Source organism: Balaenoptera musculus, chromosome 11 (genome assembly GCF_009873245.2).
Source record: "Balaenoptera musculus isolate JJ_BM4_2016_0621 chromosome 11, mBalMus1.pri.v3, whole genome shotgun sequence".
Lineage (NCBI taxonomy): Eukaryota > Metazoa > Chordata > Mammalia > Artiodactyla > Balaenopteridae > Balaenoptera > Balaenoptera musculus.
The window spans coordinates 24,234,607-24,258,398 of NC_045795.1; the positions used below are offsets into that span (position 1 = coordinate 24,234,607).

Here is a 23,792-nt window from a genome sequence, read left to right on the forward strand (position 1 = left end):
GGAAAGACTTTTGTGGGTACTCTATACAGTGTCCACTGCATTTACAAGGTTTTCTAGTCTGGGTGGTAGGATCACACTCTCTTCTCACCCTTGTTTAAGTATTAGTTACTGTTTCCTCTAATCATTTCATTTTAACCTAATAGATAGTTTTGATTGGAGGGAGAAGAAGGGCCTTTCCTTACCTTTGCTGGTGGACATACTTAGAATTCCCCAGAATACAAAGTAGTCATTCTCCGTATTAACATCTTAAGCAAAGCAATAACATTTCTCTCTCATCATTCAATAGGATAAATACCTCAATGTGCTCTCAGTTGTTTCTAGTTTTCCCAGACCTCCAACATGTTCACATCATCACATTTGTTAGAATTGGATTGTGATTGATATTTATTTTTTTCTCTCTCAAATTATCCTTGCATTTAAGATATAGTTTAGCTTGTTATCAAATTGCAGTTTAACTTTTCTCCTTCAACATTTGAAAATAGAACTCTTTTGTCATTTTTATTCAGTGTTGCTGTTGAGAAATGTGAGGAAGTGTATCTAATTTTTATTCCTTGAGCAGTGCTACTAAAGTGTGATCCTCAGACCAGTGCATATTTATAAAACGTTTCTTACTAGTTCTTTATGAAACAAATACAGAAATATAGTATTACAAAACTTTAGAGCAAATTGACAGAAAATATTAGTTATATTTTATCTAATAATGATATTACCACTTGTATGTCAGTTTTTAACTCACTTCATTATTTCCAGTAATTTATTCAGAAAAGTATGTCTGTGATATATAATATATAATGCAAGAAACATTTACAACAATAACCAAAAGAAAGAAAAAGATTCTTCTCTGCAGATTGTTTGAGAAACACTGCTTGATGTGGTTAGAAACTTTGGTCATGCAGATTCATGGAGCCTTAAGCCAAGAGGCCTCGTAATCAGTGGTCCTAGGGTTTACAGAGAATGGGCTACTATCTCCATGGTTTATAGGTTCTTCTTCTAAGTCACTTAATATTGTACAGATGGGGAGAGCTCCATGGATTTAAGTTTGAAGTAAGGATAGAGTGACCCAGCGAATTTGGCCTGAGTGAAAGAGAAGATGTGGGTTCCATCAGTCATGTTATAGAAAGAAATGTCACTATCCTCATAATCCAAGAAAATCACAATCTTTCGTGGACACTTTTCTATCAGGAGAGGCTCTTCCAGGAAAATGTTTTGGGGAGAACAGGTGAGAGCCCTGTATTCACGTCCCTTCTTCTCTAAGACGCTGAACTTCCTCTGTGGTAGATGGCTGAGTAACCCACTGCTCTCCGTGGGCTTCTCATAAATGCCTAGAGTCCATTCATCAGTGTCCTCAATGTCCACCTCCCAGTAATGTCTCCCTGAAGTGAATTCTTTCTGATCAAGTTTGATAAGGTTGCAGTCTCCTTGCTTATTACATAATAATACCCGTGTTTCCTCTCTGACGTCCTCTTCTCTCTCTGGGTCAGAATTGTTCTGATGAAAGCTTTCATGATTTAGAGTCACAAGAGCTGGAAGAAAAAAAAAGGAAAGGAAAAGGCCAACATTGTATATTTCAGAAAACTGTTTCCCCTGTAACTGTTTTGTTACAGGGGAAACCTTAACAAAACAGAGCAAATGGGTAAGGAGTACGGATAGAATGCATCTCCTCTGAACATGTGTGTTGGGGGAGGTGGTGCTGGGGGGCAGCTGATGTGCTCCCATCTTGAGTTCTAGGCTACTTATCTTATCCTATCTATACAGTTATATAGGTCAGTGTCTTGGCAGAATGCCAGAGTGAGCAGGGGACTTGAAGTGTTTATTGGAGAATGGTGTTCTTTCCATGTTCTCTGCAAATTAGACCTATGTTCCTCAATTAGTAACAGGCTCCAAGTGAGCTGACCTCTCTACAAAGAACAGCTGAATTGCTATTTTGAGCACTTCTTACTTAGTCTGGGGTCTCCTCAGCTGAGGGGCTATCTTAATTTCTGTTTTAGAACCAAGTGGACCCCATAGACGAGGAAGCTGTGCCAATATTTGAAAGTGGAATCACGACCAGAGTAGCTAAGCCTAGCAGCAATTTTCAGTTCAGGCTAATATTTAATGATTTTCATGTTCTTCCCTCTCTTTACCAGAACAATAGCGCCTCTGTCTTTTCAGCGAGGAGATGATGTTAGGAAAGAAAAGCGGGGTCTCAGAGGGCAGGTTGGAAGGGAGCCCAAAAGATAAATAAAGAACAACTTACCAGGTTGGAAATGTTCTTTCCTCCAGTCTGAAAAAGAGCAATACAAGTTGAAACTGGGACGGAAGCATACCCAGGGAATGAAAAGGAGGTAAGATGCTTCCTTCCCTGACTCATCACCTTCTCCTGTCAACATTCTCTTCCTCCTCTAAACCCCTCAAACTCTGGTAGTATCCAGAAACTACAGGACAAATAGTATGCTTTCTGCGCTCTGTCTCAGACTAGAAACTATCACATATTTCAGCCCGAAGCTGGGGTGTATTCTCCAGTCTAAGCCAGGTTTGGAGACCCCTGGAGCAGGGTCTAATGCTCTACATGCCCCTCTACTATGCTCTCAAGACCTTTATGGACCTCCTCACTGACGATGAGAGCTATAAAGTGTATTTTTAAATTAAATTAAATTTTATTTTATTTTATTCTATTCCATTTTATTTATAGTTTTTCTAGCCTGTGATCTCCTCAGAGTAGAGTTTAAGCTTATGACTAAGGCATTTAAATGGGCCCTTATTACTTTGACCCAGATTGTAATCAGATTACTTATATTTTTCTCCAGAGACAGATTCCTCATGAGAAATAGAATTGCATCTGCTTCTGCCTGTGGCCACTTCTCTTATGACAGGACTTGTGATTTTATTTAAAGATTGGGTATTCTCATAAAGTCTTGGGACAATAGGCAGATAAGGACATATCCATAATTCTTGATTGAAGCAGCACTGTGGTCTCTCACTAAACTGCCCTCCTGTCAGAAATGTAGCACTCAGATGCGTAGAATCTATGAATATATGAGTCAAGGAGGACATCTGAGATCACGTATTCCAGTCTTTTTGTCTTAGAGATAAGGACACTGAGCTCAAAAAAAGAGAAAATAACCTGACTTCTCAGCTGTAATCGGTAGAGTTGGAACTGAAAGTCAAAAGTCATTCTTAGTACTTTGCTCACTCCTTTAGAAACACGGGAACATTTTTCAGTATCTCATGAAAGAAAACTCAACAGAAACTGCTTAATCAACCTTAATCCTTGGGAGGACCTCCTCTTATCAAAGCACTTATCAGGCTGTGTGTAGTTGTCTGGTTTCTGGCTTACTTCTCCCAATGGACTTTAAGTTTCACAGGGTCAGACTATAATAGTTTGTACCACCAACATCTAGCACAATGTCTGGCATATAAAAATTGCACAGATACATATTCAAGAAATGACCTGGTGTGCTTTTGAGGTCCAACTCTATATTACACACACACACACACACACACACACACAAGTTATAAACTCACAGAATACATGGACAAATTTTAGAAAGTATAAATATAGCCAATTCCCCCACCACCAGATAAACATATTTTTGCAAATGATATTCAAATATTTTTAAAAGTTGTTTTTCAACTTTTTCACACATAAACCTTCTCCCTATATATTGAATTTTACTTTTTTTATTTCAAATAGGTAAAATAAGTGAAATCATAGTTAATATATATTTTTCCAAATATAAAATATAATACATTTTCTGCTCTTTTAAACTTTATTTGTAGAATAGAAATGCTGATATAATATATTCTTTATTGTTCCCAAATCACTCTTTATTCATCAAAATCACTCTGTGTTCTGTCCCTTCCTTCTTCATAGTGGATGAGCTAACAATTCTTGCTGAGTCCTACCCTAGCCTTGTGGTGGAACTGACCGGGCAGCAGTTACTTCTCCTTCATCATTAGCTCTGGAAGACAACTGATTATTTGAGCCTCCAAATACAAAATACTACAGAGTGATACCAAATAAATTTTCACAACCTTCAAGTGTGTGTGTGTGTGTGTGTGTGTGTGTGTTTATGACTCTGCTTATTATGCTCAGAATACCAGAGGCACTTGGCAAGACTAGGTCCATAGAGTTACGTACCAGGATATAGCAAGGCCTTCTTCCAATCTAAAACAGAATGAATAGAGGTAAGACAAGATGAGACATTAATCTGGGGCCTTGAATTTTTCTTCCTTCCCCTTGTTTCTCTTCCACTAATCATCATTCAATCCTTTAGTCTTTTCCTCTAAGGATAGGGAGCTGAGAACTTGTTGGTCATCAGGACATCAATTGACATGACAGAGTCTCTTACCTTCATTGTATAATGCCTTTCGCCTTTCTGAAAGAAACAACATTCAATGAGAGACCCAGAACAGGTGTGAAAAGGGTAACAACTTCTACACAGGGCATGAGAAGAAGCAAGACTTACCAAGCTCTGCCTTGAGGTTCACTGGAAGAGGAGGAGATATAAAATCCATCAAATTGGGTTTTAGCTGCTCCTAAGTTCGGTGACTAGCTAAATGATTTCAATTTGACCTTCTCTTAAGGGTCCCATAGTTAAGTAGGTGAGGAAGATTAGCAAACATATTAGTCAAATGTAAAAGGACAGGCGCTAAGAAAAGTTACGTGGGAAGTATCATGGGGTCACACAGGAAGGAGAGCCCATGCTTCATAGGAGTTTAAGATTTCTTAGGTGTTTCTAAAGCCTATTCTTGAAGGACAAAAAGGAAGAGAAGATAAGGGAAGACATTTCCACAAAGAGAAACAGGTTGAGGCACAGTGGTGTGAAAAGGTATGGTGTGGGTTGAGCTGCAATTTGGAGGCTTCGTGACCACTTCCCACAGACCTCCTAACTTCCCAAATGATTTTCTCCTTTCCATAGGACTCCCAGCTCTGTGGAATTCTTGGTACCCTGCGTTTCCCTTGGGGTTCTTCAGCAATCTTTTATTTCCCCATCCACCCTACACAACCTGTATCTGCAGCTTTTCCATGAACCTCTGATTTGACCTGCTGCCCTGATTTACTTTTGACTCTAAGTGCCGCTTTCTTTTCTCTCTTCATCTTCTTTGTTTCATGTGATTCTTCCTGCCTTTTCTTTACTTCTCTCTCTTTGGCTTTATGTTCTCTCCAGCCAGTGTAGCTGATCCCGACGAGGAGAAGCACCAGCAAAGGCAGTGTCCCAGCCAGGGCTGTCTTCCACGGAGACGTCCTGGGGAAGAAGGGCTCTGACACAGGCATGTGGAGACACAGTGAGAGACTGACCTGGAGGAAGCCCTGCCCTCTCTCCAAGGCTCCCTTCAGCCTTCCTTCACTCCTCCTTGCCCTTAACGCACCCAACTCTGCCTTGGAGTTTGTGCCTTACTGACCTGGGAGGAAGATGGCTGACACTTTCTCCTGGCCAGAGAAGGGGTTCTGGATGGAGCAGGTCACATTGTCCAGAGAGCTGTCCGTGACCACAAGCGATGCCTCCACATGGAACAGCCCATCTCCGTCTTGGGTCTGAGACTCAGAGCGGGATGGTAGCTTCACTCCCACCATGTCTCTCCACTGCACCCTGGGTTTTGGGAACCAGCCACCTGAGGAGCACAGAACTCGGATCCCGCGATCCTCAGGACCCATCATGTACACGTGAGGGGCAGAGCCCAAGCCTGAGGAGAGAAGACATGTGCCTGAGGGCTGTGGTCCTTGGGGCTCAGGAGTCCCTGAGGCTGAAGGTCTAACTGCCTTTCACTAGGCTGGTGAGCAAACTGAAGCTCAGAATTCAAAACTACTCACAGCCAAAGTTAGGCTTACCTGTGATTCAGTGTTTAAATCAACTTAATGCTTTTGCACTTTACTTGGACTGAGAGAGCTTTGGGGTCATTCCAAGAAGAAAAAAGAACAGGAACAATGAAAGTTAGAAAAAAGCAGTTTAATTCTACAAGTTGTCTCTCTCTCCTGATTGGGTCAAAAATATTTGAAGGCCTCAGTACCTATCTGAATTAATACTAGTTAATTAATTTTTGTGATCTTTTGGATACCAAAATATCTTCAGAAGGATTGCCTCCTTTACTGTTTAAAAGCAGAGTATGTAGTCTTATCCTCACTGTACAGTTTAGGAAATTGACATTCTGCAAGGCAAAATATTATATCAACATATGGAAGATCACAAGAAATGCCAAGTTAGGAATCCATATGTTCTCACCCTTCCCTTTGCTCTACACCATGACACATACATTGTGTGCTAAGTTAACTTACCTATCACACGCAGCTCCACAATGGCTTCTTGGGAGATGTGACCATCCTTAAAATGACACCGATATTGGCCATCATCAGAGGCACGGATGTGTTGGATCAGCAGGGCCACAGCGCCTTTGCCAATGGAGTCGCCCACCAACTCTGTCCTGCCCCGGTACTCCAGCATTTGCTCCCCTCCTTGTTCCTGTCCGTTCTGGTACACAAGCACTGTGGAAGAGAGCTTGGCTCGGTACCACCGGATCTGCATGTGGGCTGCACTCTGCTCAGGAGACAGCTGGCAGGGCAGACTGGCATCTGCTCCTAGCAGGACCATGATGGGCTGAGCTGGTCCCTTCACGGAAAACCCAGACACTGCATGAACATTAGAGACAAATTGGGGGAATGAATAGGGGTGGGGGGCAGGATGAGATGGTAGACCCACCTGCATTCTTTATGTAGGGACCCAAAAGTATTTCTCTCTTATTTGTGTTATTTTTTGACCTCAAATTAAAGAGACAATAGCAGAAAATGTCATTATTGTGACTTCATAGCTGGTTCTCTTCAAACCTGGAGTCTGAAAACTTCATCTTGAGGGGGCCCTTTTATTTTATGAAGAAAGGACTTATGTCCCAGAAAGAATAAATGGGTTGTCCAAGGTCATAACCAGATAGAGCTCAGGGATCCTGAGTCCAAATTCTTTGTGCTCAGACTTGGGTTTTCTTGGCAGTGAAAACATTACAAAGTATGTTTTAACAAACAGTTAGGGCTTCCCTGGTGGCGCAGTGGTTGAGAATCTGCCTGCCAATGCAGGGGACACGGGTTCGAGCCCTGGTCTGGGAAGATCCCAAATGCCGCGGAGCAACTGGGCCCGTGAGCCACAATTACTGAGCCTGCACTGCGCAACAAGAGAGGCCGCGACAGTGAGAGGTCCGCGCACCGCGATTAAGAGTGGCCCCCACTCGCCGCAACTAGAGAAAGCCCACGCACGGAAACGAAGACCCAACATAGCCAAAAGTAAATAAATAAATAAAATTAAAAACAAACAAAAAACAAACAGTTACATCAAATTTAAACAGGCTAAAATCAGTCATACTCAATAAAGACTTAGATAAATATTATAGCTATGAGTTTAATGAGGTCTGCTCAAAGGTGTGTTGATGTGGAGATCACTCCCACCCTTCGTCCGACCCTTCAAGCCTTCTGTTAGCAGCAGGCACAGCCACAGTTTCCCCAGAAATAACTGCTTTGAGAAGATGCAGAGTTGGGACTGATGGACCATTATATGAGAAGAGCCACTGAAAACACACCTACAGATAAAAAGCATGAGGGAGAACACTGACCTGGGGAGCACCACATGGACACCTGGAGAAGGAGAAGAGTGGGGGGAAAGCCAGCAGGAAGGAAGCTGGGAAAACCCGCCATCTTCTTCAGAGCAGAAATTGCAGCAGGTGGAAGCACAAGATGTTCACTCTGACAATGAGGTGCTCTGTCGGAGAAGGTGCTGAGAAGCTAGCCGAGTGAAAGTGCTTAGAAAACAAAAATCCCGTGTTCAAAGACATACTTTTATACACAGGTTTTTGGCTATTTTCCCTCACAGACCTTGAGACAAACACCACCAACGCCCACCCCTTCCCAATGGGTTTTTTGTTTTTCTTCCCTCCCTCTTTTTTTTTTTTTTCTGAAAACCGTTTCCCCAGCAGGTGTAGAAAACTGTAAACTGTTCTCTTGTGTCCTGTGGGCTCACTTGCTTATCTACAGATTCACCTTCTCACCGGGACTCTCTTGAAACTGAAAACCCTGAGTTCAATGTTGAGAGATGAAGTCAGACACAAAATTTGTCCACTCCACTCAGCCAAACTATTTTCCCCCTTCATTCATTCATTCATACATTTATTTATTTATTTTGACTGCAAATACTCTTGTGGCTTAACTCCTGAAAGGGAAGGGAGTTTTGTCACTACATGACCCAGAGCTCAAGCCCTTCTTTTTTCAGGACCCACATGTCCCACAGACACACCTGCACATCACCATATGTTTCTCTCTCACCATCCAGATTGAGCCAAGGGGGGTTGCTGGAAGCTCCTGGAAGCTACAAGACCTGGCATCTACAAGACCCAGCTCTAGAGACAATTTGCACCTGGTTGTTCTTGAGGTCAGCCTCCAATGGTGTGGCTTCAGGGGCTGGAAACGGCAGGTTTCTAACCCATTCCTGGATTAGGAAAATATTCTTAGGAAGGAGGACAAACAGGGCTGCCAGTAGGCACTGGCATTTGAATACCTCTCCTGGAATGGGTTTAACGAGAAAGTCACAGCCTGCCTGCAGCTCTTTTACTTACTTTGAAAGTGGAAGTAATAAAGGTCACCCCAGGGGACTTTGGACTGGGCTGAGCTATAGAATGATAGGAACTCTAAAGTTGCTTTGGTCAAAAATGCTCAGTGTAGCTCCCCCCTCCCACCTGCAAAGGACTGAAATGACATTATTTGGGGAGAGGGAATCATCTTCCTGTATAATACTCAGTTCGGCCGGTAATCCAAATGTCCATCTAACAAAGCTAGCTGATTTAGAGAATAAGCCCGGGAGAAGCACGCTTACTCTCACCACACTATGATTGACATTGGAAGCCACGTGCAGAGCTGCACAATATTGGGGGAAATAAGAGGTTGGAAATGGAGGGCTCTGTGCTCCAAGAATAGAAGGTCTGTATTTCCAAAAACCTTAGGGCTCCCCAAAGTAGAATAGATATAACTACACAGTTTTACTGTGCTAGATACAGAACGCTCACATGGCATTTTCTTTCCATCTCACACACTTTCCAAGTTTAATTCATGTTTCTTCGTGTCACACAAGGTTTACAGATAATCAGGGACACAAATAGCAATTGCATAAATATTAGTATGTAAGCCCATAACAGTCTGGCCAAATGAATACCAAGATCCTAAATAAATATTTTCTAGAGACAATGAGGTACATTTCCCTTTTTAAGAAATCAAATGTCTTGAGATATAATTTGCATGCAACAGAATGCATGGTTTTAAAACATGCATTTGAATGAGGTTTCACAAATGCTTACACTCATGTAACCACCACCTCCATCAAACTGTGGAATTTTTTTGTCTCTTGAAAATTTTCCTCATGTCCATTGTCCATCAATCCATTCCAGGGGGTGGAAAAACAGTATTCTAATATAAATCATGATAGCTTAATCTTGCCTATTCTAAAACGTCAACAAAAATGGAGTCATACAGTATGTATGTTTTTGTGCTTGGCTTCTTTGGCTAAACAAAATGTTTTTTGAGATTCAACAATGTTGTGTGTATCAGTACATTTAAATTTTTTTTTATTGTTGCATAATATTACATTGTTTGAATATAGGACCATATAGTCTTCCGCAATTCTCTTCGGTGCTGTCTCCCCACCTCGTGCATGACCTCTCTTTCCACTCAAATTATTTCCCACCAAGCTGGGCAGCCCTCCTCCATAAGGCCCTCCTGTCTCATTTGGGGTCTGACACCTACCATATGGTTAGGGTCTGAAATATTGAGGAATGGGAAGGGAAAACTGAAGGAGAGAAGGAATGGGCTGAAGACATGACTTGCTTTTTTTGTTTACTTTGAAATGTATATGTTTGTGTGTGTATTCTATCTCAAACTGTAAATATTCTATTCTCAAAATAAATTTGAAAAATTTATATACATACTTATATATTTTTCCCACTAATAGAGAATTGTTGCATAAAATCAATTAATCTGTGGAGAATATTTTGAGGAATTTCATTGAGTACATACCAGTGTTCGTGTGAGAGAGAAAAGTGAAGAGGGAGCGAGAGAGAACTACAAGATATTATTGATTTCAAAGAGCAGTTTTTAAAACAGTGTAAACAGTATGATCTTGTTTGAGAAAAATAGAAGGATAGACATCAAAATCACAGAAAATAATTATATGGTATTTCTTTCTTTTTTTTTTGCAAAGTACTTTTTCTTTTTTTTTTAAATTTAATTATTTTTATTTATTTGTGGCTGCCTTGAGTCTTTGTTGCTGTGCATGGTGCTACTCTTCATTGCGGTGCACGGGCTTCTCATTGTGGTGGCTTCTTTTGTTGCGAAGCACGGGCTCTAGGCACGCGGGCTTCAGTAGTTGCAGCACACGGGCTTAGTTGCTCCGTGGCATGTGGGATCTTCCCGGACCAGGGATTGAACCCGTGTCCCCTGCATTGGCAGGCGGATTCTTAACCACTGCACCACCAGGAAGTCCAGGGTATTTATTTCTGAGTAGTGCAAATATGGGTGTTTCTATCTATTATTTTTGCTTATCTCTAATTTTCAGATTTCTCTAACATAAAAAGGTAAAGAATAGTGTGTGTATATGAAGATTTTTAATACAAATATGAAGTATATTAGGAAGGATTCCTTCATAGGAGATACAGGATTGAAGAAATAATCAGCATTCTTGGGAATGAAAAATTGGCTTAAAGTAGAAAACAAATGGGAATGTCAAATATCAGAGTAGACACTCCTGAAGGTCAAAATATTGGGTTAGGAAAATGGAGTTACTACATGATACTTTAAGTCAAAGAGATTTAAAAAATTAGGAAATATAAGTTAAGCAAATAGATCCAGAACTTCAACATTCACCTAGTACACTTTCCAAAATAGAAAGGAGATTAGGGGCAAGAATCAAAAGGAAGGGTACTTCACAAAAAGTTGGAGTATTGCAAAAAAAAAAAAAAAGTCATTTATAAATGAATTCTTATAAAGTTTTAGAGCTCCAAACAACTAAACAAAAACCAAAAACCTCAAAGCTTCCAAAGTCCAGAAAAATGTGTTATGTACAAAAGAAATAAATCAGATTCCATCAAGTTCAATCTGTCATTCATTATTAATTACTAGAACACAATTGAAATTAGTCATTATTTTTGTCGACAAAAATTCAACTAACAATCAAGTTAAGAAAAAAAGGTGGAATTTTATTTGAGCCAAACTAAGGATTATAACTTAGGAGGCAGATTCAGAAGTTCTGAGAACTGTTCCACCTGTTAGAAGTTGAAGGCACAGTCACACATATTTTTGAGACAAAGGATCACACATATTTTTGAGACATACTGACATTTTACATAAAAGTTCACCAAAGATACATAGTCCAGGTAAGCATGTACAAAGCAAGCAGCAAGTCTCCATGATCCCCTACAGAGTAGGGAAAGAATGCTATTCTTTTAGGAAGTTACATTGCTGTCATCACAAGAAAGAAAAAAAAGAATTGATCTTTACAATCAAGCGGGCATTCCCACCTTTGAGGAGGTCTGGTTAATGTATAATGCAGATACACATTGCATATTACAGGGGGAAGAAGGAGGCCCAAACAGACAGAGAGAGAGAGAATTTTTGTTTAACTTTTCTTGTCCTGCTTTAAAATATAAATTTTATTTTATCACTTTCCTGAGTAGAAACTAGAATTATCTAAGCAACAAAACATTAAGTGTAAGGGCAAAAGAAAGAAAATTCTGGACAAGCAAAGGATCAGAAGTTTTCTCCTCACTAAACTTCTCTTACATGAAGAAGGAAGGTTGCAGGTTTTGAACACAGGGGATTGGAGCAGGGAAAAGGTACAAATAATTTTGAGATACATCCCACATTCTGTTTACACCCGCCCTTTGTGGGGTACTGTTATTTGACTTGGAGTAAAGTGGAAGATAGGAGATTTCAGATATTGTGTCCTGGCATTAGTCACCTAGGAATGGAGGAATCAAGGACTGACTTTTTCTCCTTTTCTGATAGCTTCTTCCAATAGAGTAGTTGCCTCCACGGAGACTGCGTGGCTTTCCTGCGGTAGTGATTTACTTCATAAATTTGAATCATTTTCCCAAAGCATGATAGTATTATTCATACTCATGTCAAATCCCTGCCTGTTTAGGAAATGCAAATCCAAATCTCTAATGAGATTAGATACTTGAGCAAGTTTCAAAAAGAATACTTAGAATAAGCAGATATTTTGGTATTAATTTTATAGGCAGACCGGGGAGAGGCTTGGCATTCCAAGCACGGTGGAGGAAAGGGTTAGGTTAAGTATCACACTGACTCATTCTACTAATCCATCTTAATTGCCTGAAGTGGATTTCTGTTAATCAAAAACTAAGAGAAATTGTTAGATCCCACCAAGTCATAAAGTAAAAGATTTGATATAGCATAGTTGTTTAAATGTAGCATATTATTTAAAATCTCTATGACTTCATTTATACATTCTGGAATGATTCTGTTCATTTCTGGTTAATTATAATTATAAAGTTTTTTGAGTTCCCAACTGATTTTGCGTTTTTAAATTCTGCTGTATGCCGTTAGCACCATGCAATCCTTGGAAGTTATATGCTCTTAATGGATGTCCCTATTTGAAGGCACAATCTTGTTTCTTTGAATGATTTCTCTCTGAATTTTACTTTTATTTTAAAATTAATACTACCATATCTAAAATTTTGTTAGAATATATCTGGTTTATATTTGTTTATTTCTTGTTTTACTATGTCTCTTACAATTTATACATAGATGTTCAATCTTAGATCCAGAATTTCAAAAAATCTAAATTAGAACTTTAATTTTTTCAGGCTCTAACTCAGAATGTCTTTCTGTCATTCTAAGCAAGAAAAACAATTATTCTAGAACTCATAGGATTTGAAGGATCTTCAAAACAAAAATCAATTATGTAAACAGAGGACAGCAATCTCATCCTCACCTCTTCTCATTGTTTACACTATGGAAGGAGGATGAAAGTTTGCAGAGAATCACTTTGGGAATTTTATACCGCTTTTCTTTCATCCTGGTTGAGATGGATATAACCCCCATGTCAGTGGAGGAAATTTCTTTGTCTGGGAGAAGGTATGAATATGCCCGTGTCTTTTCAATTCCCTGTCTAATGGAATGAGGGGCCTAACTAATAGATGAAAATTTTCATCAGAATGGCAGATATATTGAGATCAATTGAACAAGACGTTAAAATAAAAATTGCCAACACTTACACAGAACGTAAAAGTTACTGACACTCTTCTAAGTGCTTTGCCTATATTAATTCATGTAATCCTCACGAAAACTTAGGGTAGGTACTATTATTAAACCCATTGTCAGATGAGGAAACTGAGGCACAGAGAGCTTATATAACTTGCTCAAAACTGTGAGCTTGGAAGTAGCCTTACCAGGCTTTTAACTCAGGCAGTCAAGTTCTAATATTTATGTTATTAGCCTGGATACTATACTTCTCAGAGAGAAAGAAATCACTTGTTTTTGATCCTCTCCTTTAAGAATGTAATTATTAGATAGATTTATTATTCATGCAAGGTCAAAGTTCTCTTTCCTTATCTTATTTTACTTTCAATTTTGAATATGTCGGTGTGACAGAGGAGAATCGCACTGCTGAGAGGTTCCTGAGCAGGGGCGGTCTTTCTTCCAGTTTTCTGAAACCTTTTAAAAAAAAATACCTAAGGCTTCCTTCGGAACCCCAAGCTTTCTAACGTCTGGTATTCCCTTGGCTTCTTGGAGCAAGTGTCACAGGAGAGACCTGTAGGCAGCCAACAAAAGGTAACCTGGAGGAATGACGGAGAGCATATATTCCTGGTGCCTGCGGCAGTGAGGGTGAGAAGTTCCAGGATGCCTTCATCTCTGTAAGAAACACTTCGGAGATGTGGGAGTTGCATTTTCTTGGTGACGGGCAAGAGGGAGGGAAGTGAGAGAATCTGGGCAAGGACCCTGGGGGTTGACAGAGGAGAAGCCAAGTTATATATGTTCCTTCCTCCCATAGGAATGTGTGGGGAGAAAATTGGTTGAGGCCAGAGTAATGTTTATGCTAAAGCCTTCTCTCTCAGTGGCTACTCATTGCCTTTGCTCTGTCTTTCCGTCCATTGGATAAAATGTTCTTCTTGAGAGAGGAGTTTAGAGACATTGTGGTCAGATTTATCACATCAGAGAATGGCTATTGAGATAAAGACCTTTTTCTTGGATAAGGGAAACAAAAGGTCTTTTTTGTGAATGTCAAAGTCTTCCCTGATGTTCCCTGAGAGAGACACTACAGTCATTTGAGCGCTTCAGGAGGCCATTTCTTAGAAGCACTGTGAACCCCCTTGGCTATAATCTTTTTTACCTTGTGGGTCCCATTTTTGTCTTCACTCCAGCTATTTTCAGGACCTCCCTCTGGGTCGTACTGTTCTCTGCTCTGGGAAAGATGGTGTGTTCCCTGGACTTCTCTCTGCCAAGAGACCTCTTCTTTATCCTGCTTCTCCAGGTGTCCATATGGGGCTCAGGTGAGAATATTTTATATTTTCTATACCTGGATTCTCTTGCTCTCTGAACAGAAGCATTAAACTACTCCATCATGTCTCCTATATACCTAGGTTAATTCCAAATCTTTTATTTTGATACAATAATGTATTTGTCCATATACGAGGACAAATAAATCATTATATGATTATTTTAGAGGGCAGGACCAGGTAGAATTACTTTACTGATGTCTTGTAATTCATTTAGATCTCAGATTCTGGAGGAATGCATTTTCTGATGCCCAAGACCTGATTAAAAACTCTATAGCTTCTTGATTTTTCAGCACTCTCCCCTCCTCCTTCATTGAATTTACCACCATGGCAATTTAAAAATCTTCTTTTTAGTATGAGATCACTCTGTTGATTGTAAGCTCCACAAGGGTGGAAATCCTCCTTGTCTTGTTCACTGCCTTCTTCAGCCTGAATGTGTGCTACAAATTATTGCTGTATGAATGAGAGAGAGAATGTCTATGGGGCTCTACTGGACCAATAATAATGCTGTGCTCTAAAAGGTCCAGGCAGGGTATTCTGATATTCTTTTCACTTGTGGCTCTATTTCACAGATTCCTTTTTGGTGATTGGTCCCTCGGAGCCCATTGTGGCCATGCTGGGTGCAGACACGGTGCTGCCCTGTCGCGTGTCCCCAGCCATGAGCGTGGAGAATATGGAGATCCGGTGGTTCCACTCCCAGTTCTCAGATGCTGTGTATGTGTATCAGAATGGAATGGAGCAGGCGGGAGAACAACTAGTAGATTTCAAAGGGAGAGCAGAGTTGGTGAAAGACTACATCACTGAGGGAAGAGTAGCTGTGAGAATCCACAGCCTCCGGGTCTCAGACAATGGAATGTACAAGTGTTTTTTTAAAAAAGGAAGTGATCTTGAAGAAGCCCTTTTGGAGCTAAAGGTGATAAGTGAGTAATATCTGAGAATACATATCACTCTAAGGGAAATCTCAGTCTTCTGTACTTGATTTTGGGGACAAGGATGGTGAACAGGACAGAAGCAAAAAAGCAGCTATCCTTAGAGCTGGTCAACATCTTAGACACTGGATTTAACCCCAAATCCTCTTCATCTATTTATACATTTATTGTGCTGTACTTTAAAATTAAACTATTTCCATAAATATCTACCATAAAAATTGATCATTTATTTCCCTCTACGTTTCTCCTCACATATTTTGAAGGAAGGCACCATGATTAGCAAAAAGTACCATTACTCTCAGAGACCAGAATTCCAGCTGGGTACCATGATGGACAGAGGCTTAACAGGGAGTGTTAGTGGTCTGGAACCAAATCCACTGTTTGGAGGAAGTGACTGTGAGGGTTTGACAGAGGAGATTGAAGTGCTAGTTAGTTTTGCCTGTTTTTTAATTTCACATTCATAGGCTCTTTTATGTCTGGCTTTTTTTTTTTTTTTTTTTTGCTCACCATTATATTTGAGATTTTTCTATGTAGTTAATTGAATGTAGCTGTAGTTCATTTCTATCTCTTTTTTATTGTTTTGCTTTTTACATTCAGATCTTTCATCTATAGAAATGTATTTTTGGTATAAAGCTTAATGAAAAGCTCAAAATACTTTTTCGTAATGTATATATTCACTTATCTCCATACCAGTAGTGAATAGTGTAGAAAATCTCCACCAGTTTTCAATGCATTGTTTCCCATAAACTTCTCATAGGTACCAGGGTAAGTCTAAATTTTCTGTGTGGTTATAATGATTTATCTGTCTATTTCTTTGGTGTTTCCATTTCTAAAGCTATATACTCTCTACCAAGACAAACATGTTGGTTTTTTTAGTTGTAATGTTTTTCTCATATTTTGACTATGTTGGGCCTACCTTAAATTAGTACTTCTCATTTAATACTATCTGACAAGATATCTATATATTCATTTTATCCATCTTCTTTATGTATAACTTTAATGGAAAAAAATTTAATCCATTAGATCTTGAACAAAAGAGTGACAAACTCTCCTGAGCCATGTTACTGTGATCTCACTTCAGTATCTTCCCAGTAAGGGGTCAAAGATTTCATAGTTATGGAAATAACCTCATTCAGGTGACAGCATTTTTCAGTACCTTTCCCATATCAGTTCTTAGACTTACTGGTGTAAAGACAAGTCCAACCTTTAGAAGCAGTTGTTTGATTATATATCCATGCTTATCTTTCACTCATTTAAACTTTGTCTATTACAGCCACTTCTAATGCTCGGAAATGGGTATTCCTTCTTTTTGCTCTTTCTCAACGTAGATATAGGTTTCATCTGCTTACGTCAACTTGGAACTTCAATGATTATATTCTTCCAGGAAATGCAAAGTCTATTTGGTTTATTAATTCTTGCTTCCTAGGCTTTGATCTGTTCCATTTTGCTCAGGAGCAGTTTCACTCACTTATGTTTATTTCCTTTTTTCAAGAGAATTGGCAGCTCCCTCAGGCAATTCTGAGAAGATGGATTGTCTTTCAGACTGCTTTCTGTTTTCCAGAAGTATATTCCCCCGGGAAGGTCAGGGATTGGTAGTTAAAATTATTAGCTCTATTATAATTTTTAGCCAGAAAAAAGATGATGTAGCTGAGGTTCCTGATATATTTCCCACAACTGAGAAACTAGAATAGGACTGAGCTATTGGTGGTTCCATACTTTGTGATATCAAGTTTTAAAAAGACAAAATAATATATAGTCTTAGAAGTTAGAATAGCCATCATTCTTGAAGAGACAGTGAATTCATCTAGTATTCTGGTGCTGTTATATTTTGATATGGGTGTTGGTTATGTGAATCTACTAGCAGACCTAGCCTGTGTGGAGTTGAAGAAGAGGAGAGGTAGTGGAAGGAAAAGAAAGGAGTGAGAATGGAAAAGTAAAAAGATCTTGACTCTTTCATGGACTCACTTCACCTTGTTACCTTCATGTTTTAGATAATCTTTATTCAGTGGAAGAAAGAAAATTTGGAAAAATGACAAAAGGAGATTGTTTAAGGAAGTGACTACATGTAGTCTCAATTTAAGCACAGAAGTCTTCCTTGAGACTCCAATAAATGGAATAGACATATGATATAGATATAGAATAGATATGGATATAGTGGCAACATGTCTACATTGGCAAATTTTACTCTGTTCCTTCCCTATTATCCTTCTATGGCCAATTGCAGATATGCTTGTGTAGAGGAGATATGACAGGCATTGGTATAAGTTCCAGTATCAGCTTCAATGTTCTTGTAAGTTTTGAACTTCAGATACCCATTTATCTCATGGGAAAAGAAAAGAACCCCCTTCCATCCACAGAGAGCTATGGTGCTTTGTCCATCTTCTCCCACTGGTGTAGCTGTGAAACACGAGGAGCTTTTGGACAAAAAATGTCCAAGTCTCAGATGAATGACTTTCCTCTCCAGGTTTGGGTTCTGGTCCTCATATTTTCATGGTGGGTCCAGAAGATGAAGGAATAAGGCTGAAGTGCACAGGCAAGGGATGGTTTCCCCAGCCTGAAATACAATGGGCAGATGCAAAGGGAGAGAAGATCCCATCGCTCTCTGAGGACGAGACACAAGATAATGATGGGTTGTTTCAGATTGAGGCATCCCTTCTTGTGAGAGACAGCTCAAAGACAGAAGTGTCCTGTTCCATGAAGAACCCTTTCTTTGGACAAGAGCAAGTGGAAACCATTTTTATCCCAGGTCAGTGTTGCTCATTTGGGGGACAGGACAGGAGTAAGGAGGGGATATTTAGGACCTGGAATGGGCTAGACTTGCTTGGTGTATGTTTTTAATCAGGTTTGGGGGGTCCTGTGTCAGAACCCTTCTTCCCTAGGACCTCTCCTTGGAAGATAGCATTCGTTGTGACTTTGGTGATACTTGGGGTTTTCGTTGGTGCTGTTGTGTATTTGGCTCGGAAAGAACGACAGAAAAAGAAGAAACTATCAGAAGTCAAGAAGGAAAAGGAGAAAGAAAGTAAAGCCAAAGGTAAAACTGTGAATCAGACTTGGTGGGGATCTCTGAATTTATGGGTTTGTTAACATGATTGTGCATGTGGATGGCATCTTTTGGGAACAAAGAGATATGTGTAAGGATGAGTTAGCGTGCCAAGACCTCCAACAAAACATGGAGCCCAGGACATCTATGAGAAAAAAAAAAAAGTATTATAAAGTCCATTGGAGAGAGAAAAATCACTGGTATAAAGATAGAGTTTTTTTTTTAATGGTCATAATAATTCTCAATTAAGGTAATTTTTTTGTTTTAGGTATATGGAAGTAGCACTTAGGATCTGGGCTTAGTAACATAGTCTAGAAAATATTTATTTTCTGTTAAATCCATTTTGTTATTTTCTTTCCTTTTTAGAATCATTTGAGAAAGAGCTTGGTAAGTTTTCTACTTTCTTTGCTCTAATAGAGGAAATAGAGTCATTACTGTATGCTGTATGTCTGGCATCTCACAGGCTGTTATTCCTTTCAGCCAGAAGGAAGAAACTGTATCAGCAAGGTGAGTTATACTGATGTTATGGTTGGATGAACCATTTCATCGGCCCCTCTGTTCTGGTCACCTCCTATTTACCTTGTTGGTGAGGGAGGGATCCCATACCCTAAACAGTATAAGATGCTCAAACGCATGACACCCAACACTGGACAAAAGAGATTGACAGCAGTTTTTTAGTCACATGTACTCACATCTTGGGGGAGAAAGACACCTCACACCATGCAGGACCACATGGAGGCTGCCCTTGGGAGCAGAACAAATTAGCAAGGTCTGCAGGAGCCAGGCTTTTCAGGAACAAGAGAATGAGGTGGCCCTGTTTTCTGTGGAAGTATGTAATTGGCTTGTTTGAATAATTTTTGCAGGCTGACAGGGAGGTAAAGTTCATTAGGTTGAAGACCAGCTGGGGTTCAGCTGTTTTGGCCAACAGGGAAATTAGCTGAGAGGGGGAGCTTTTCCTGCTGGGTGGAGGACATACCTGGTGAGAACAGGAGAACTCACAATTAGGCATTTGGAGCCCTGTGAAGCTCAAAGGTATCAAGGCAGCACATAGAATTTTAGGCTTTCCAATACACTCTCACAATGTAAGCCTACTTTTCCTTTCTCCCCGCAAAAAACCAGACCCTCGTATTTTATCATAGATGTAGATTGTGGAAAATGTAAGAAATAAAACAGGAGATGTGAAAGAGGGCAAGTACATCAGAATTGTCATTGAGATAATGAATGCAGAAATATAGTACTATCATAAACCCTCAGATTTCATGAGGTCACTGCAATTTCACACTCTGAAGTGGCATTCCAATGAATGAGAGAATCTAATTCCTTTGTTTTATTTCAGACTGGAGAAAAGCAGAGTTATATCCTGGTGAGTAACCGATGTTGTCTTGGGGCTTCAGGTACTTCAGGATTTCATGAGGCATTTCCAGAGAATTTTTCAGATAGGTGCCATCATCTGGAGATTTTACTTTGAATCTGGGAGTCCAAAAAAATACAAGAGGTAAAGGGATAAGCATCTCACTAGTTTGGAGGACACGTCCTTAGCATATTTTCTCATATGATTTTCTTTTTAGACTGGAGAAAGGAACAGTTCAAAGCAGGTGAGTGCCCTTACTATTTTTTCTCACTTAATCTCTTTTATACAAATGAGAAACTACTCTATTTGTATAAACTCCCAGTAATACCTAACTGGTTATTCATTTCATGGCTTTCACTTCAATCTCATGCAGAAATGTTAACAGATTTCTTACTGTTCTGACACCGTTCGTTCATCAGCATAAAATTATACAACTATTTATTCAGTGCCAAATAAATAAAGTGGAGCTGGTCTCTAACTTCATGGGAAAGCGCGTGTGCAAACTGTGATGAATCTTATGAAGGAATAAAAGATTGCCATGAGAAAAAAATCGTGGATTAGAGGAATTACCCTGAGGAATTGATATTTAATCTGAGACTTAAGTGATATGGTAGATCTATTCATGTGAATAACATTGAAAGAATAGTTCAGTCAGAAGGAAGTCTATTACGTACCCAGTCTGAGACACAGAAGAGCCTGTTGCATCTCAGTGGAAAAATGGCGCCTGACCATCTTAGGGTCTTTCCAGAATTATGAGTCGACTCTCTATTTCTACTGCTTGCTACTTCACTCTGAATATCCCTGTATCCACACACATTTCCTAGTTAAGTTAATCCTCTGAAAATTAAAATATATTATAATTGCTAACATACAAATTCTTATGAGAAAAATTTTAATTATTGAAGATGTTTGGTTTGACAAGAAGCAGATTAATTACTACTAGTATTAGCACTATTGCTACTATGAGTACAGGTATTAGTGTTACTACAACCATCAGAAGCTAAAATTTACCAAGTGTTCATCATGGACAAGATGTAGTACTAAGTTCTCTGCACATTATCTTGTTGACTTTTCACACTAGTCCTGTATGTACTGAGGTACCATAATGATGTACATCTTCATGAGATTAAAGTGGGACAGAGAGAGACAAAGTAACTTCAAGATCACTGCTACTAAAGACAGAGTGATTATCAAAATTCAGCTCTTTCTGACCACAGAGCCTGGGATTTCAACCATTAGAAATATAATAAGAGTGTATGAGAAGTAGATGACTTAGTTTTTACAGAAGCCTAGAGAAAAATGACACCAAAGAAGCTTAAATGAAAGTGGGTACACTGTGATTGGAAATAAGGCATGGCTTAACTATTAAGAGCAAGCAGTAAAGCAACCAGCATTTGCAGGAGGTTAGAGAAACACCAACTTGAAATATATGATCCTGGAGATTTTCAGATGAGACAGACTTCTTGGCTAAATGGTCTCAGCCTGTCTGGAACACATGGTTACCCAAGGTCCTATCCAACCCTGGCCTTCTATGATCTACGCATCATGTGTCTCCTATGAATGAACATAGGATAGAACATGCATTGTTTAACCTAATCTTCCATTTCTCTCCCTCTTGTTTTTCTTCATTCTCCTTTCCCAGTAATTTTCATCTTTCCTAAAACCAACCAGTCTCCACTGTGGAATGACCTTTATTTTTTTTCCCCCATACCTACAGTGGTTTTTACTCTGGATCCAGCCACAGCTCATCCCAACCTCATCTTATCTGAGAGCAGAAAACATATTTATTCAAAAGAGAGTGTTTCTCAGAATGGTGACGTCCCAACACACCAAGAGCAAGGGGAGTCTGAAGCCATCTTCAGTGTTCTGGGCAAGATTTTTCTTACTGCGGAGAGACGATACTGGGAAGTAGAAGTAAATATTGGGACAGAAGTTGGATCTAGAACTAGATGGGCTCTGGGTGTTTGCTCAGACACAGCAAAGAGAGACGGGTGGTTTGTAGAACATCCAGAGAAGAATTTCTGGGTGGTGGTATACAAGGCAGGAGAATTCATATTTCCCACCTCTCAGAGAAAGTCTCTGTCACTGAGGCAGCACTCCTGCAGGATAGGAGTTTTCTTGGACTGGGATGCTGGGAATGTGTCCTTTTACAATATGATCGATGGGTCCCACATCTATTCTTTTACTGGAATCACCTTCTGTGGGACCCTTCGTCCTTATTTTAGCCTTCAGGGTGCTGGCGCATCTTTGACCATCTGTGCAGCTTCAGATCACACTGAAAATTGTCCTGATTCTTCTCCAAAGACCTCTCTAACTCATTTGAATAGTTGTGATGCAAGTGTCCCCCAAGAAACTAACTCTCTATTACCTCCATAAGAAGTGAAGTGTCAGCACCTCTGCAGCCTCTGCTCAAGCTTCTTATAGGTATGTTGTCCAAGAAAGCTCTTCTTCTTGAAGAGTAGGTCATTCTCACTAGGTATAAATCCAACCCCTTTCAAAGAGAGGTAGAGGGAGAAAGAGAAATGGCACAGCTAGAAAATGTCTGGGGGAATTTCCTCCAGTGTTCCCTTTGGGGAAATACTCTTTCTGGGCAGCAACGATTTGTCACGAGAAAACTCCAAGTTAATTCATGGGCCTTTCTTCAGTTCTGGTACTTACTGTGTTTTGAAGTAAATATGTTTAAAGCTACATTTAAAGAGAAAATCTCTCTTCTTACTATTTTTGTTATCAAATATGGAGGAGGGAGTGATGTGTAAAGGGAAGGGTCTCAGTTGAGCAGTACTGTTGGAGATACACACAGAAATCTGTTCAAGTCTTTTAAAAGTTAATGGCTCAGCTTGTTCTTTCTTCAGACTTTGGTGTCCATCAACTTCTAAACTTGGACTTTGCCAAGGTGTGTTGAAGACTGATATATAACTGTAAAACCATTTGAGGAGAACAAGCCTCCTGGGAAGGAAGAGCCCTTTTTTTTAAAAAAAAAGAACAAGTTCTTACTGGTCAGCAAGTCCAGAACTATATGTGAATAAAAAAGGAATGGATGTTACAATTTATGTTTTCAGAGAAAAAATAAATCATCAAATAGGAATGAAGAAACGTCCTCAGCCTTCATGAAGAAACAATCATCATTAACATTGCCTTTTTTTTTTCTTTCTGACCAAGTTCTTCCTGCTGTTGAGGGTTTTTCCTTTGCCTTTAATGCATCTAAGCCTTCTCCAGGTGTTTATCACAAAGCTTACATTTTCAAGAATATAAAATATGAGCTTCTCCTGTGGAATGAACCCTCTCTGTCTGACAGTAGACGAGATCAACTTACATCCACTTAGATTTTTCTGCACTTCTAGCAGATCTTTAAGTGGCAAGTCCCTTTAACAACCTCTCTTGGAAGATACACCGCCATAGCAAAAGTTCCCTAACACACAGCCACTAAGTGGTAGTCAGTATTTGAACCCAAGAAGAATAAATCCAGAGCCCAGAATATTAAATTTACTGACAGTAAAGGAAGGACTTAAATAACAAGCAAGAAATAATAAAAGCAGGAGAGAGGTAAATGAACGGTGGGGAAAATATTAATAGGTATAATCAAATGGACATGTGGATGAGGATATGTGAGGGTAACAACAGAATGGGTACAAATGGTATTGGAAGTATGGTATGGAACAGGAAAGACAATGGGTTCAGTTTGGGATATTTCACTTTTGTCATATATATATGTGTGTGTGTGTACATATGTATATATATCACACAAAATGTGAACCCTGATGTAAACTATGGACTTTAGTTGAAAATAACGTACCAGTATCAGTTCATCAGCTGCAACAAATGTACCACACCAATGCAAGTTGTTAATAATAGAAGAAACTAAGGGGTGAGAGGGGAGGGATATGGGAGTGCTCTAGATTTTCCACTCAATTTTGCTGTAAACCTGAAACAACTTTAAAAAAAATAAAGTCTT

General features: G+C 39.6%; 2 protein-coding genes across 2 annotated transcripts; one reads left to right on the forward strand and one right to left on the reverse strand.

Annotated features, from left to right (window-relative positions):
* Positions 1–999: 999 nt before the first annotated feature.
* Positions 1,000–7,657, reverse strand: LOC118903557 (butyrophilin-like protein 1). Its single transcript, XM_036868709.1, has 9 exons — positions 7,576–7,657; positions 6,257–6,607; positions 5,386–5,667; positions 5,044–5,244; positions 4,449–4,469; positions 4,332–4,358; positions 4,121–4,147; positions 2,237–2,263; positions 1,000–1,523 (listed from the first exon to the last, which is right to left on the reverse strand). The coding sequence occupies exons 1-9, from the start codon at positions 7,655–7,657 to the stop codon at positions 1,000–1,002; spliced, it is 1,542 nt and encodes a 513-aa protein (XP_036724604.1).
* Positions 7,658–14,435: 6,778 nt separating this feature from the next.
* LOC118903106 (butyrophilin subfamily 1 member A1-like) lies at positions 14,436–22,216 on the forward strand. The gene is made up of 9 exons (XM_036867816.1): positions 14,436–14,514; positions 15,093–15,440; positions 17,914–18,195; positions 18,313–18,480; positions 18,856–18,876; positions 18,970–18,996; positions 19,826–19,852; positions 20,058–20,084; positions 21,558–22,216. The coding sequence occupies exons 1-9, from the start codon at positions 14,436–14,438 to the stop codon at positions 22,214–22,216; spliced, it is 1,638 nt and encodes a 545-aa protein (XP_036723711.1).
* Positions 22,217–23,792: the final 1,576 nt, after the last annotated feature.